Source organism: Pygoscelis adeliae, unplaced genomic scaffold (genome assembly GCF_000699105.1).
Source record: "Pygoscelis adeliae isolate BGI_AS28 unplaced genomic scaffold, ASM69910v1 Scaffold413, whole genome shotgun sequence".
Lineage (NCBI taxonomy): Eukaryota > Metazoa > Chordata > Aves > Sphenisciformes > Spheniscidae > Pygoscelis > Pygoscelis adeliae.
This window is the reverse complement of record NW_008824403.1, coordinates 2,085,469-2,098,925: the sequence shown is the minus strand read 5'-3', so window position 1 is coordinate 2,098,925 and position 13,457 is coordinate 2,085,469. Positions and strand designations below refer to the sequence as shown.

The 13,457-nt window shown below is 38.2% G+C and overlaps 1 protein-coding gene across 1 annotated transcript in view; it reads right to left on the bottom strand.

Annotated features, from left to right (window-relative positions):
* ATP13A3 (ATPase type 13A3) overlaps nucleotides 1-13,457 on the bottom strand; it is a 61,299-nt gene that overhangs the window by 37,481 nt on the left and 10,361 nt on the right. Inside the window, exon 2 of the mRNA XM_009320401.1 lies at nucleotides 1,843-1,936. Coding sequence (XP_009318676.1) covers nucleotides 1,843-1,936 — 94 coding nt within the window. The remainder of the gene's footprint in view (nucleotides 1-1,842; nucleotides 1,937-13,457) is intronic.

Genomic DNA, 13,457 nt, shown 5'->3' with positions numbered 1-13,457 from the left:
CAAAGTAATTTTTACCTTTTTCTTTTCTGGGGGAAAGAAAGGGAAAGGGAAAAAAACTTAATACATGATGGAGTGGCAACGAAAGGGAACACTGTTTTGCTCGGTCAGAAATACAAATATCAATAAAGGCATGACAAAGGCAGAACATGCACATTGTTTAAAACATTTCATTGCAGGACCTGTCTCCTCTCTGCACTGCTCCCTGAAGGACTGAGGTTGCAACACAACCTGCCTTAACTCTCAGTGAACAACCGAATTTTTGACCATGACACAGCACAAGTCAGCTAAGCATTTAAGAGCAAAAGCATATGTAGTTTTGCCAAATGCTGATTTTACCACTCTAGCATTTGATTAGCTAGCATACATAATTTTTAATTACTGGTGCCAGCTGAATTTCATACTTTCTAAACAAGCCTGTAAATATATTTATCAAACACCACTTTTTAGTAGAGAAACTGGCTTATTTTGCCTGCCATTTAACAAGAAATGGTACTGTGAAACATTAGAAACTGCAAGCCACACTGTCAAAAGCTCTGTAACTTGCACCACCTGGAAAAATCCTCTTCTCCCATTAAAAAAAACCCACAAAGTATTAAGTGTGCCTTGGTCAAAGGCAAATACCAACTTAACCTGATGACAGCCAGGAACAGAAAATAATTCAGTGACTTACTAAATGCTGTGTTATATTCCTGAGTTTCACATTCCGTCATTAGATTGTATTTCCTGCTGCAAAAGGGCAATGAAGTTTCCCATTGAGTCCCACCCACATTGTTCATATTGACACCAACTTTTTGCAAATTTTTTTGTACTCGTCATTAAACAGTACTAGAAATTGTTTAAACTCCTTTCCTAAGAAAAGGCTTTTCAACAAGTTTGTTTTGCAGCCTTCTCAGCTGACAAAAAAAACTGAGACAAAACCCATTCTCTGGTACCCTCAAAACACTGGAGCCAGTATTCACTCCTTACCAATAAAAACAAGTGGGTGAAAGATAGTGAGAGAGGTTCATCTTCTCTTGGGGCAAAACAAAATTATTTCCTCCGAAAAGCATTTGTTTTAGTGATCAGACCATAAGCATCTCAGTTTCATTTTTTGTTGTAAGGTGTATTTGCCTACTCTCCGTTTTAGAGCTGGTCTAGTGAAGAGCAGCTTTTCCTAGCAGCGTGCAAAGATAGAACAAGGACTTCAATTCACAGGAATCCACTATTTTTAAAAACAAAAATCCCTGTATACCCCAAATAGTTTCTGCTGTCTCTAGAATGGGCTAGAAATTTAGAGATCAGCTGCCACTATTTTCCTGTCAAATCTTCCAGGACAAATGATAAGAGATATCATTGCTGCAGTAGAATGCAAAGTTTATGTGCTACCAAATACCCATAGAACGGCTTGCCACGCTTTAGGTAGTGGGTCTTATCTGCATAAATATGAATATGCAAGAGTATGCAGAGTACAGTCAGATCATGGAGCATTAACCTGTTTTAAATGACAAGAAAAAAGCTCCAGGATTTGAAGGGAAAAAACCAAAACCACACACAAAGCACCACACTTTGCTTCCATTTTCCTTTAAAGAAAAAAGTTGTTAAGTACCAAAATCTGTTATCTACTGCACTACTGACCTCAATGTAGCCAACCCAGCACCTTTGCAAGGGCTTTCAAAAACATTCCCTATTCCAAGACTAGGTTTCTTAATACCAAAAAATATTCTCAAGGATAACCTTATAAAATTGCTAAACTGATTTAAACTGTGACAGTCCACTTCCTGATGTAATATGCCCTATTTAGAGAGAAAACAATGAAAAAGTGTTTCTTTCACTGTATAAAAATAGACGAACAGAATTCATTACCATCTCATCTTCCTCTGCTTTATTGACAAATTTCTTTTCTTCTTTCTCCATGTTTAGCATGATATAGAACTTCTCGACTTGCGATATGGAAGACCTTTAACAACAGAAGAATTAAAAATTGAAGCAACATTATGATTTTATACCTACGTATTAGGTTGTTTTGAGTTATTTTCTGTAAGTGCATACATATAAAACACACTGACAACATATTAATATAGATCTTAAATTTGCACTGTTATAGTTTCCAGTAGTAACGACCCAAGGAGCTCTAGTAAAGCTTTAAGATTGAACACTGGATGAATACAAGTGAAATATTGCAGAAACGTAAATTAAACCTGTAAAAAAGCTTAAAAGTAGGTCAAGATTATACATTTCTATCATTCTATACATAATAGCTCCAATCAGATGCTTTCAGAAGCCAGGCTATATCCTTCAAGAGGAAAGGCATCGTACCCCCAAGATGTGCATTTCTCATCTGAGCAGAAAAATAAGTGCATGCTAAAAGAAGTTTAGTCCCCAGTTTAATATTTCTAAATCAAGACATGCTTAATAGTCAGTCAGTCTTTTCCCTTCTTTCCAATTCTTTTACCATTCAATTTGTATCAATGGGTTCACTTCTTACTGTAAATATCTCACAGTTGCAAATCTTGATGGGTGCTCTGAGGATAGATTACGATGACAAGTTTAATGAACAGGGAAAGGCATGAAAAAATATGAAGCTGTCTATGAGATGAACACAGTGCACACAGATCCCTATTCCAATAGGGAAGAACTACAAAGAAAAGGCTACAACATACTATGAGGCTCATCAGAAGTTTCAACATCACATAAACAAAGAAAAATCAAAGATACCAAGTCAAAAAGCTAAATTTCTGGAATTAAAACTGCATCTAACCTTCACTTGGAGGTTAACATGTTAACCTGTACATGTTAATTGTATACAATTTATAATTACTACACCCGTATCATATTTCCACAGGACCACCTGCCATAGTTAAAACCACTGAATAGCCAGCACTCACCTGCCAAGACCTGGATTAACTATCATTCTCTGCACTGACATTGTAGAGCCTTTGATTTTATTTACTGCACGTATATAAATCTCTCAGAAGACAGCACCTACTACCACAGCATATAAGCAGTCCTCAAGTATTAAGGATTCACTGTCATAGCACAAGTAGTTACTGTCATTTTTCAGACAGAAGGCTGTTACAAAAAAAAAAAATCAAGGTGAAAGCCATCCACTTAACTTCATCTGAGCTGTCCACTGAAGACTAGGATGCCACTATTTAAAATACTTAGTATTAGGTAGCATTATGATAAAAGCACAACCATTACCAAGTTCTTTGCTGTCGTTAACTCCCCAACATTTTCACAAATCAAATCACCAGACTCCAAGTCAGATCCTCTCAAAGCCAGACCCTGGATCCGTGCACTTATATTCAGCAACAATGCCAACTTCAAAAGATCCTTCCTCCCAACTCCTGCAGTTTATCAACATCATCACATCCTCACATGTTTTCTGCAAGCTACCACCTCCTTTCCAATTAAGTCAACAAATGAAGCAGGAACCCAACAGAAAAAGTTTCTTTTGCTGCCCAAATCTGGGTCTCCTCAGAAATCTATTCCCACTGCTGAACAAAGTCCCAGTGAAAGAAACACAGACTCGAAGCAATGAACTGCATCACAACACAGGGCTCAGTCACAGGTAGAAAACAACTCAGCACTTCATAAATTGAGTGCTTGATACAGTTTGTATTTTGTTCTGTATGGAAGGAAGCTAATTTGGTAACAACTGTCTGCTTTGATAGAAACACCAGCTCACACACTCCTTGCTTTGTTAAGCTGAAAATTTTCTATTACTATCCAATACTGAACTATGAATACCTTTCTTACTGCAGATTAATTTGGAAATTAAGCCAAAAGATGTGCACCACTGATGCTTCCTTATCTGTTGCACAAGTCATGCAAGTTCTAAAACACATTTTTGTTTAAATTGCCACTTTTCATCACTAAACAACTTTTTATCCTGGGAAAGAGAGAGAGAGAGAGATGAAACTAGTTAAAATCTGCCCTGAACCTACACAGGATTGCTAAGAAAGCTCCTGAGAACAATCTTTGAATTAATAATGTCAAACAACTTTATGTACACCGTACAAATCACATTTTCAATCAAGAAGTCATGCAGCCAGGAAAAGTTTTGTGTATTTACAGAATTATACTTCTAATAGAATTCACAGCTCCATGAGAGAATTATTAGATTTATCATACTTGAACTAGTCTGTTCTCGAGCGAACATGCATTTCTCTGCTATAGTGCACCACAACATCAAAAACAGTGCCTGCAGGCAAAACTCCAATCTCGATGAACATATCTAGCAACAACTGTACTTGATACAGGAAAGCACCAGGCAGCAAAATAAATGCAAACAGCTTCAAGATCAATAAATCTCAACTGATATTTCCATATGGCCAACACGTCAGAACAGGCACCTTATGGGACACCGCAGCAGCATGACAGAGAACTGCAATTGCTTTAATTTAGGGCCGTCCCACAGCTAGGAAGGAGAGTCAAGTCGTCGGTCTGAAGAAACACGAAGGGAAATCTCAGCACTGAGAGCACCCGCAATAATTCCTGTGATTCAATGAGTTCTTTGAACAGCTGGGTAGAATCACACAGGGAATACACGAGGGTCATTAGGAGGCTATTTTTGACTCACATCATTAGCTCCATCTGCATTATTTTATACACTCATTTACTGAGCAACCTTCACCTAACACACACATTCTCAATATTTCACATACTGCCTGTAATTTTCCATATTAAACTCAAATTCAAATCTCTAAACTTAGAAAATGTTAGAGATCTTTTCTTAGTTGTTGGGTCATGAAAATCACTACTATTCAGCAACAAAGAACAGCACTCTTTCTCCAATCTTATCCCTTTTGGCACATCATCAGCCCAAGCTCATCACCACGAGTTCAAACACATAACTGCTTTGGGTTTGTTTCTCACTACCCTGCTGAAAGTTGGGGTTAGAACACCACCGCCATGGGCTCCACAGGGCTGCCCTCTTTGGAGGTGACTTGAGGCTGCTGGGTCAGCCTGAACAAAGCAGCAGCAGCATCTCACCAATTCAGAAGAGACTTTAGCAATCTGCACTTGATCTTTACTTCTTTCTATAATATTGTGGGAAATTAAACATTTTAATACTTTAAATATTCAATTAAATATTTAAATATAAGCCTTGGACTTTTCAGACTACAAGGGAGTACGACATTTTTTACCAGTACTCAAACTGAAGTGAGGTTGAAATCCACTCACAAGAAGCAACGTGGACTCAGGAATATTCAAATATAAAGTGCCTGTGATGCAAGTGCTGCCACTCGGCCTCTCTCCGGCACAAGTTCCCTGAAGTGAATAGCTAGAGAAGTCCTTTCCCCCTTTAACAAACCGAAAATAGCAACCAAAAAGCGCTATTTATTCATCTTAAAGAAAGGGGCCAAAAACAATGGAAACGGTGAAAGTTACTGTCGCTCCACTTACATAATTTTTGCTCATTGAGCTACTATTGTATAGCTAAGCATATTCTAGAGTCAGAAAAGTAGGAAGTATCAAAAAGGTCTGTAAAGGAATCGCTGTTTGCCACTGAGACTAAGAAAATGAAATCACTTGCAACAGTTTAGAACATAGGTATAAATTTAACAAATGGTGTAGCTGAGCAGTGTCTGAACTGTAAGTACCTCTAAGAGCATACATTTGAATCACAAGCTTAAACAGTAAATCTGCAACTTTGTAAAAAAAAGTATATCAAAATTAAGTTAAACTGCATTTGCTATTTGCCTCTGTCCTGAAGAGTCTGTAGCTATGAGTAGGACAGCACCTGCACTTTCAGATTTAAGTTGATATTATTTTGGAGCTACAGTAGATCACAAACTGGATCACTAGAGAAATTACAGCAGTGTACAGACCTTAAAACTACATGTATCCCCCACAGCAAAGAAAATGTTGCACCTTTTCTGAATTACGACACCAACATCTATTTGTTGATCTATCCTGACTAAACCACCAGGATACCAAGCAGTTCTACCAAAATATTTATAGGCAATAAACATTTGTAGCAAGAGTATAAAAGGTGCAAGTGAACTCGTGGCATATTTATTGAGGAAAATGTTGTTAAAGAACTACAGTAAGTCTCAATCAGTATGCCTGAAGAGTTCTTCAAGCCACACTTTCAAAGGACTACTAGCTTATTTGAAGTCAGTTTTCTAATACTTGGCACAATTAACAAACTAATGCAGTGCCATTTTACCCTTCAAGTTTGATTTGGGGGGTGGGAAGCAAAGAGATCTTCCCTCTGTTCTCCCCAACATTTGCCCCAAGTCCATAATCCTTAAAAACTAATTCTGCTTTAGCATACATACATTGTTGCCATCAGTTTATTCTTCCAGTTTTCCAGTTTAACTGGAAGTTTCATAATTTCAAGAGAAAAACTCCAAGGTCTGGAAAGCTACAAAAGAAGAAACTTTGAGATCTCCTGCAGTCACTGGGTAATTTAAATACCACATTTCTCAGATGAAAATGTAATTTTGACAGCTCAAGTCTCTAGTAAAATCCATGCATGGATATGCATTAAGAAATTACCAAGTCGTTACATATGCTTATGCTCTGTCATCATATGTCTGCTTAAAATACGCAAGTAAATAAACTTACAAACTTGTATCTTAAACGTTCCCTATTTTATTCTTTTCAGATATCCGTAAAAATCCTGAGATAACTAAAAGAGTTTCTCTTACCAACAAGCAGTCCAGCAGCTGTCCTCTGCACTTGCTTTTGTTATCATGAGCTAGTGAGGCAATTCTTAATAACTGAGACCCTATCTACAAGGGAAGTCCTGACAAATGAACTATTTTGTCTAAAATCTAAAAAAAGTCTCCAAGGGCTTTTCAAACTGTTATCAAAAGATTAACATATCAAAGAAAATTTGGCACTGCTTGGAATGCCTTTTTTTTTTTTTCTTTCCTCTTCCCTCCAGTGTGGCCGAACAATTGCAAGACTGTGGCCGGGCTGGCACGGAGGCTGCGCTTCCAGGCATCAGCCGCCCGGTCCAGCTCCTTCTATTCAAACCACAACCGCCTCACCAGGAGCCTGCAGACAGTTTCAGGTCTATGCACGAGTCCTGATGTTATCTGCCCAGCTAAAAGCATGTATGCTTCTGACCAAACCCTTCCTTGTATTTACAGCTGCTGCGAGTGAAGACAACAACATGCATTTTGAGGAGCTAATCGATGTTAAAGGCGGCAGTTAAGAAATGCACACATTTCTCACTCTCAGCATTTTACAGTTTATCACAGAGCATGATGAAGCGATCACATACACCAAATTAGACGACCCTTAGAGATCAAGTGCTACAAAGCCAACAGGCAACTTGGTCACTACCTGAACGTTGCAGAAATCAGTTGCTTTTCTGTACGAGACAAGGATCAACCAGCACTGCTTTGGTAAGAACACAAAGGGCAAATGAAGAGATCTAGCAAAGCAGACAGGAAAAGTGAGACACATGCACGAAAAAGGCCAAATTTAAAAACCACCTATATGCAGACTTTAATACGAGTCAATCTTCCTCACCTCCCTAAGTAATCGCTGTCATTAAATAAACCAAGCACTGTAAATGTCTACAGGAAGAGAATTAAGACAAAAAAACAAAACAAAACAATTGGCCTATCTAGAAAAAGATCATGATATAGATCAAACATGAGTCATATTCCTGACATCTGATCTAGTGTCTTACTAAGTGACCGGTCTGGCTCTCCTAGGTCCAAAAGGATCCATTATGGTACCTTTAAGAGCTACTGAAAGACTTTTCAAGAACTTATTTACAACAAATATATCCTTCATTAAGAGACACTTCACAGCCCTGGAGTTAAAATTAAGTTTCTAAATGGCCTGATGTCATTGCAAGTCTTTCAGATTTCTGAATTAAAAAAAAAATATCTCTTGAACAGTCATTCTTAGCTGCAGATAGTGCCTGTTGCATAGCAGACAGACATCATCTTCAACTGTATCCTGACTAGCTGTCAAAACACAGAAAAACACTGTTTCGTTTTGAAACTAGAAAGCCAAACATTATTTTCAGTCACTCAGAAATTAGACGTTTCTGCATTTTAGAGCCATACTTCCAACCCTTTATCATGAGAAGGAATCAACCTAGCAAGGTAACAGACCTTACAAAGGCAATGTTTACCACCAGGGCTTATTCTTGTTCCAGTAACACACGATTCCCACACATTCAGAGCAGGTACCAAACTGAGTCCATTTTTTCCCCACGTGTTATGGTGAGAGTTTTTGGCATTCATGCAACAGTCCTACAGGAGGTAAGCCACTGCTTTGCATATGCAAACCACCAACTAATGCTCAATCTCTGCCATACTGGCAGTTATGGAATTAAAAAGTGAACAAGTACTCAAACTAGAAGAGCAATAACAGGCCAGGGAGAGGTACGAATGTATCTTCTGAGAATACGTTCAGTATCAAAATACATTCAATTTCTCAGGAAAGATGAAAACGCAGCCCGGGCTATAGCTGACCACTGGCAGAAGAGGATGGCAGTTAATTTTACAAAGTGACTGACAGAGGAAAAGTGCGTGCTTTTGCCCTTCCATGGAAGCCAGCTTTCCGCATCACGCTACAAGGGCTGCGTGTCAGGTGCTGCACGGGAGCACGTGGCACATCCAAGTGGTGCTTTGAAAGACAGTTCTGCACTCGTACCTCAGGCCAAATGCCAAAAGTTGCTCTGAATACTGAAGTGTATTTCAAAATTTGAACATTATAATGTGTCCATATGCACATAAAAAAAGTACCTCTTATCCAGCTACTAGCAGTAAAAAATAACGAAAATGCTTCTTCAAAATTATTCCAGAAAGATGAAGAAGTCTTTCCCCCAGACCACAGAAACATTTCTCAGCAGGAGAAAAAAAAAATAATCTGTTCTTGACCCAAGATTTGCATTCAATACATTGCTTTCAATGCATGTGTAATATTTAATCTGATGTCAGAATTGCCAGCAGCCGAGGAAAGAAGTTCTAGGTATAGCTTAAGACACCATACTCTAGAAAAAGCACACTGTTAAGTGGAGCTATAAAAATAGAAGGAAAAGTCTTATCAGCTATTACTACTTGAGCTTGCAGCTCCTGCCCATGCCAACTGCCAATGAGTTCCACATACAATACCTGAGAAGCTGAATTTAAAACGCTGACTTCATTTAAAATACGCTGTACCAATAAATAAATGGACAAGGGCACAAGGCTAAGATGATGTAAGGATCAGAAAAATTAAAGATAAAAAAAAATATTTAGGGGCACATTCTTCTCAAACCGTATCATATAACATGCTGCACACTTTAAAGATCAATCACCAAAAAAAAAGCAAACTTGAACAGAACATTTCAAGCTTTCAAGAGCTGAAACCAAAGCTTCTGCCCACAGCGTCTTGGACATAAGTCCCATATTTACCTTCCAGTCCTCCTCCTTTATGTAAGAGATCCTATTTCAGCATCCGTAAAAATAACATACTATTTCCTAAAATTTCTCCACTGGCTGCTTTTGAAAAGATCGGCAGAACTTGCAGCCACTGAAAATTAAAAAAGGACCATTTTTAAACAGACTTGCAATTACAAAAGCTAGGAGTTGATTTTAAAGGCTGTAAGGATGCCCTGCTAAAATCTGCATTACGACATCTTCTCTCCAAACAGTCTGTTATCAGGATTCATCATCCCTCACTCACTAGTCTTGGTATCTCCTCAAGGAAACAGTTTCCAAAGTTCCTTTTTATGGATTCTTCCAGTCTTCAAGGAGCTTCTGAACATAGGTGTGCCTGCACTCAGCGTTTTTGCATCTCTGATGTGCGCTGCTGTTGCAGTAACAACTTCCACTTAGTATCTTAGGACCACAGCCACGATGTGGGGGAGATGGGATTACGCTACACCCCGGACTCAGAGGGATCCACATATCTGAGCTGCAGCACAATGCTAGAGGTTTCTCGCGCCACCTGGCAAGCCTGACACCATGCGCGAGACCCTGTCTTTGCCTGCCCCCGAAACGTGAAAGCCATGTCGCTCAAAGATCACTTCAGAACTGAAACAGATCGCTTTGTACCTGATATTCGACTTAGCCAATAGTCTGGGGATATCACATTTTTATGACCATAAAAAACAAAGGTTATCACATTTTACTTCAACATACACTAGGGATGAGCTCACGTGTGTTAACTTAAATTTATTTGTAACGCTTTCAGTATTATTTTAACATATTAATATTTATGTAGTTTGTAGTCCAGATTATAAACATAAAAGATACTCTCCTTGAGAGGCACCTTCAATCTGAGAAATGCACCTTACATGAATGGAAGTCGTTGCGATTTTCGGTTCTCCACCAGCTTGCAGCTGAACCCTTAAATATGAAGCTATCCACATAATGTACAATAAATGTTTGGATAAGACCTACAAGCTAAAAGAACTGTGGAAGATCAAAAATCCTCCAGCTATATTTTGAAGGAAGTTAAGGTTATAATTTGTACTACAAACAAAGCTTAACACTTTAGTCAACTAACCAAGCTCTAACAATAAGAATGACATAATAGTTTAATGAATACATGGAAATTTTACAAGTACACGAGCTAAATTTTAACAAAGCCCTCCACTCAATACCTATTTTATCACTTCCCATCTTGGGCTTTCTGTTATAATACAAGCTTTTGTTTCTGTGTTTAGGCTTAAGGAATACCATTGTATCCAACAATCACCAAACCAAAATTGTATTTACATTTGTAGAGTGTATTCTTTGTAAAGTATACTTTTTGCAGGCTGCAATAGCAATTGCAATGTTTATAGTAGAATACATGCTACATTAAGGAAAGATAATTCTACATGTAACAATAAACTCAGTATCGCAATTCATCGTGATAACAAAGTACTATAGCCAATACTATACTCAAAACTTACTTTCTAACTGGTCTTCAGATCGCTATTTTCAGACTACTTAAAAATTTGCTATTAACGTAACAGCACAGGCACAAGTTGAAGACATGTTAGAAAAGAATTTAGGAAAGCCATCATTCAAGGACAACTAGTCAAGCATTTCACCACCTAACCTTCCCGGCACCTCATTTATCTTACTTCAAGCAGCACCTATTCACATTAATGAAAATTTTCAACTGATAAATCAAGCACCAACAGTCAAAACTGCCCAAAGCTTGTTCCCACTCTCAGGCACACAGAAATACAGTCTTTCCTTGTTTCCTTTTTAGATTTCTGGATCTCCTACCTCGCTGCCATGAAGGAAAGAAGGTCTGTTCCACAGTTAGGGAATCCAATAAAGCATACATTTATTTTAGATGCTTATTGTTTCTTTCCTCTCTTGGAAGAGTATACTAGACACTTGGGTTAGAATTCACAGACTCTGACAACAGGGACAATGAAATGTTTTATTTAGTCTTGGATGAGAAAGTTAAACTGTTTCAGATACTTTGGGTAAGGCATGGCGCCATTACACCCAGCATGAGTTTTCAATAGCTGAGCACGGAAGCTGTTTCCAAAAAGACGTTCCTTTCTCACATGGGGCCTGAACTTTACTCAGTCCTTCTATTTGATTAAATAACCAAGACTATTATGGTCAGATAATGGAGATGGCAAAGATGCCCCATCCCAGCACCAAGAGAACTGCAAGTATTCTAGCGAAGAATTGGGAGTCTGAAGACCCAGATCCAGCAACAATGGGTCCTTTCAAGGAAGCATTTCCCCTCAGGGGCTGTGCCAAGAGCCCAACCTTTCCTGTGTGGCTGCCGCCTTATTGTGCAATGTAGAGTATCTGCTTCCTGGGATATATTTGCTTTTGTAGTATGGATGCTCAGTAAAAGGAGGCAATGACTTTTTTTCCTCTTCCTCTAAATTCTTGGAAAATATTTTTGAGGTTAACACAAGAACATTTGAATCAAATTTCTGTTCGCCTACAAGGAGATCATCAAGCACAACCAGACTAATCACAAGAGATGAACTTTCCTCTAAAGTTTAGACATTTAACTTTTGTTTCCTCAAAAGAACATATCGTTGGCATACAGCTATGACTACAGCATAATTCAAGAACCAGTCGTACTCATCACAAGCAAGCAATCTGCTTTAGCATCTTTCTTTTTTCCCCCATCGTAAGTATGACTTAGTACCTTTCATTGCATTCTGAGACAAAGCAGCAGTATTTCTTCACACTTTCCTGAAGTCGTGATGTAAAACTTAAAGATTCTTAAAGTTCAACTACGTGACTGCTAAACGCACACACAGAGTATCTTCCAGATTAATGGAAATAGCACCAAACTGTACTCACTTCTAAAAACTTATTCTGTAAGAAGATCTCTACATGTAAATAGGTTAAACTTCAGCACTTAAACCTGGGTTTTCTAATGTTTACTGAAGGTACAATTTTTTAAAACAGTCATAATAAATCGATACAAAGCCTTAAGCATGTGGCACATTCACTTTACTTCGATCAGAAACACTTCAAGGAAAGAACTCTTCTTGTGTGCAACCAACCCACCAATCAATAGAAATACTATGCACGACAAACTCCAAATATCATATACCACTAAAAATTGAAGTTAAAAGGTTGTATCAAAGAATTTAACACAATTGAAGATGTCAACCAGGACAATTTATTTGCTTTGATCAAATTCTAGTAACTGAAATAAGTAACAGAAAAATCTGCAAACAAGTTCCATTCAGAGATTAGACTGCTGTAGATTTTCTTATGCACAGGAATTTATACAACCTGACACTTAGCTTCTGAAAGTGATTAATTTACTCTCAGAACTACCATATGAGGTAAGATGAGAAAACTGAGGGGGGAAAGTTACACTATCTCCATGAACTGAAGTTTGACAAAGACAAGAAGAGAACAGATGTACAGGACTCCAACATTTAACGCAATTCCTCCTTGCCTGTAGTGTAAACTTTGGCCCACGTCCATCTAGCTACTATGTCTCAGTCATTCAGAACAGTCCTACAAACCCAGAAGAGCTTTAGCGATTTAGTAAACAGTTATCCCTCAGAGAAGGACTTCTACAATCTGTGAAATTAAATGAACTCACAGCAGCCTACTACAATACATTTCATCATTGCCGTAAGTAGCTCAGTCTAAATGATACTTTGCAGCACCTGTGTACCTCTTGGGACTGATTTCCATAGATCAGCAGTGGGAGACATCATCTGTAGAATGGAAGCAGACTCTGCAAAACTCTGACACCACCTCCCTTCAACTGCTGCAATCTTCTCAGCACTGATAATGACAGTCAGTAAAGGTCTTCAGACTCACGTCTTCCAGTAAGCAACAGCTTTTGGTTATCACTCCATTTATAGTTAACTTTTATCCTGCACACTTACCTAAAAGGAGAAATTCTCCTTTAACATATCATGGCTAGAGCAATATTTACATCTGCATTTGAGCTACCTTTAAATTTTTTTTTTCTTTCCTAGCCTATAAACTTTTTAATAACAGGACCAAGAGATGTAGCACTGTCCGTCTTCTCTGCTGTAAGGAGAAAAGTTAGTTTTCTTAAAACCAAGACTTTAG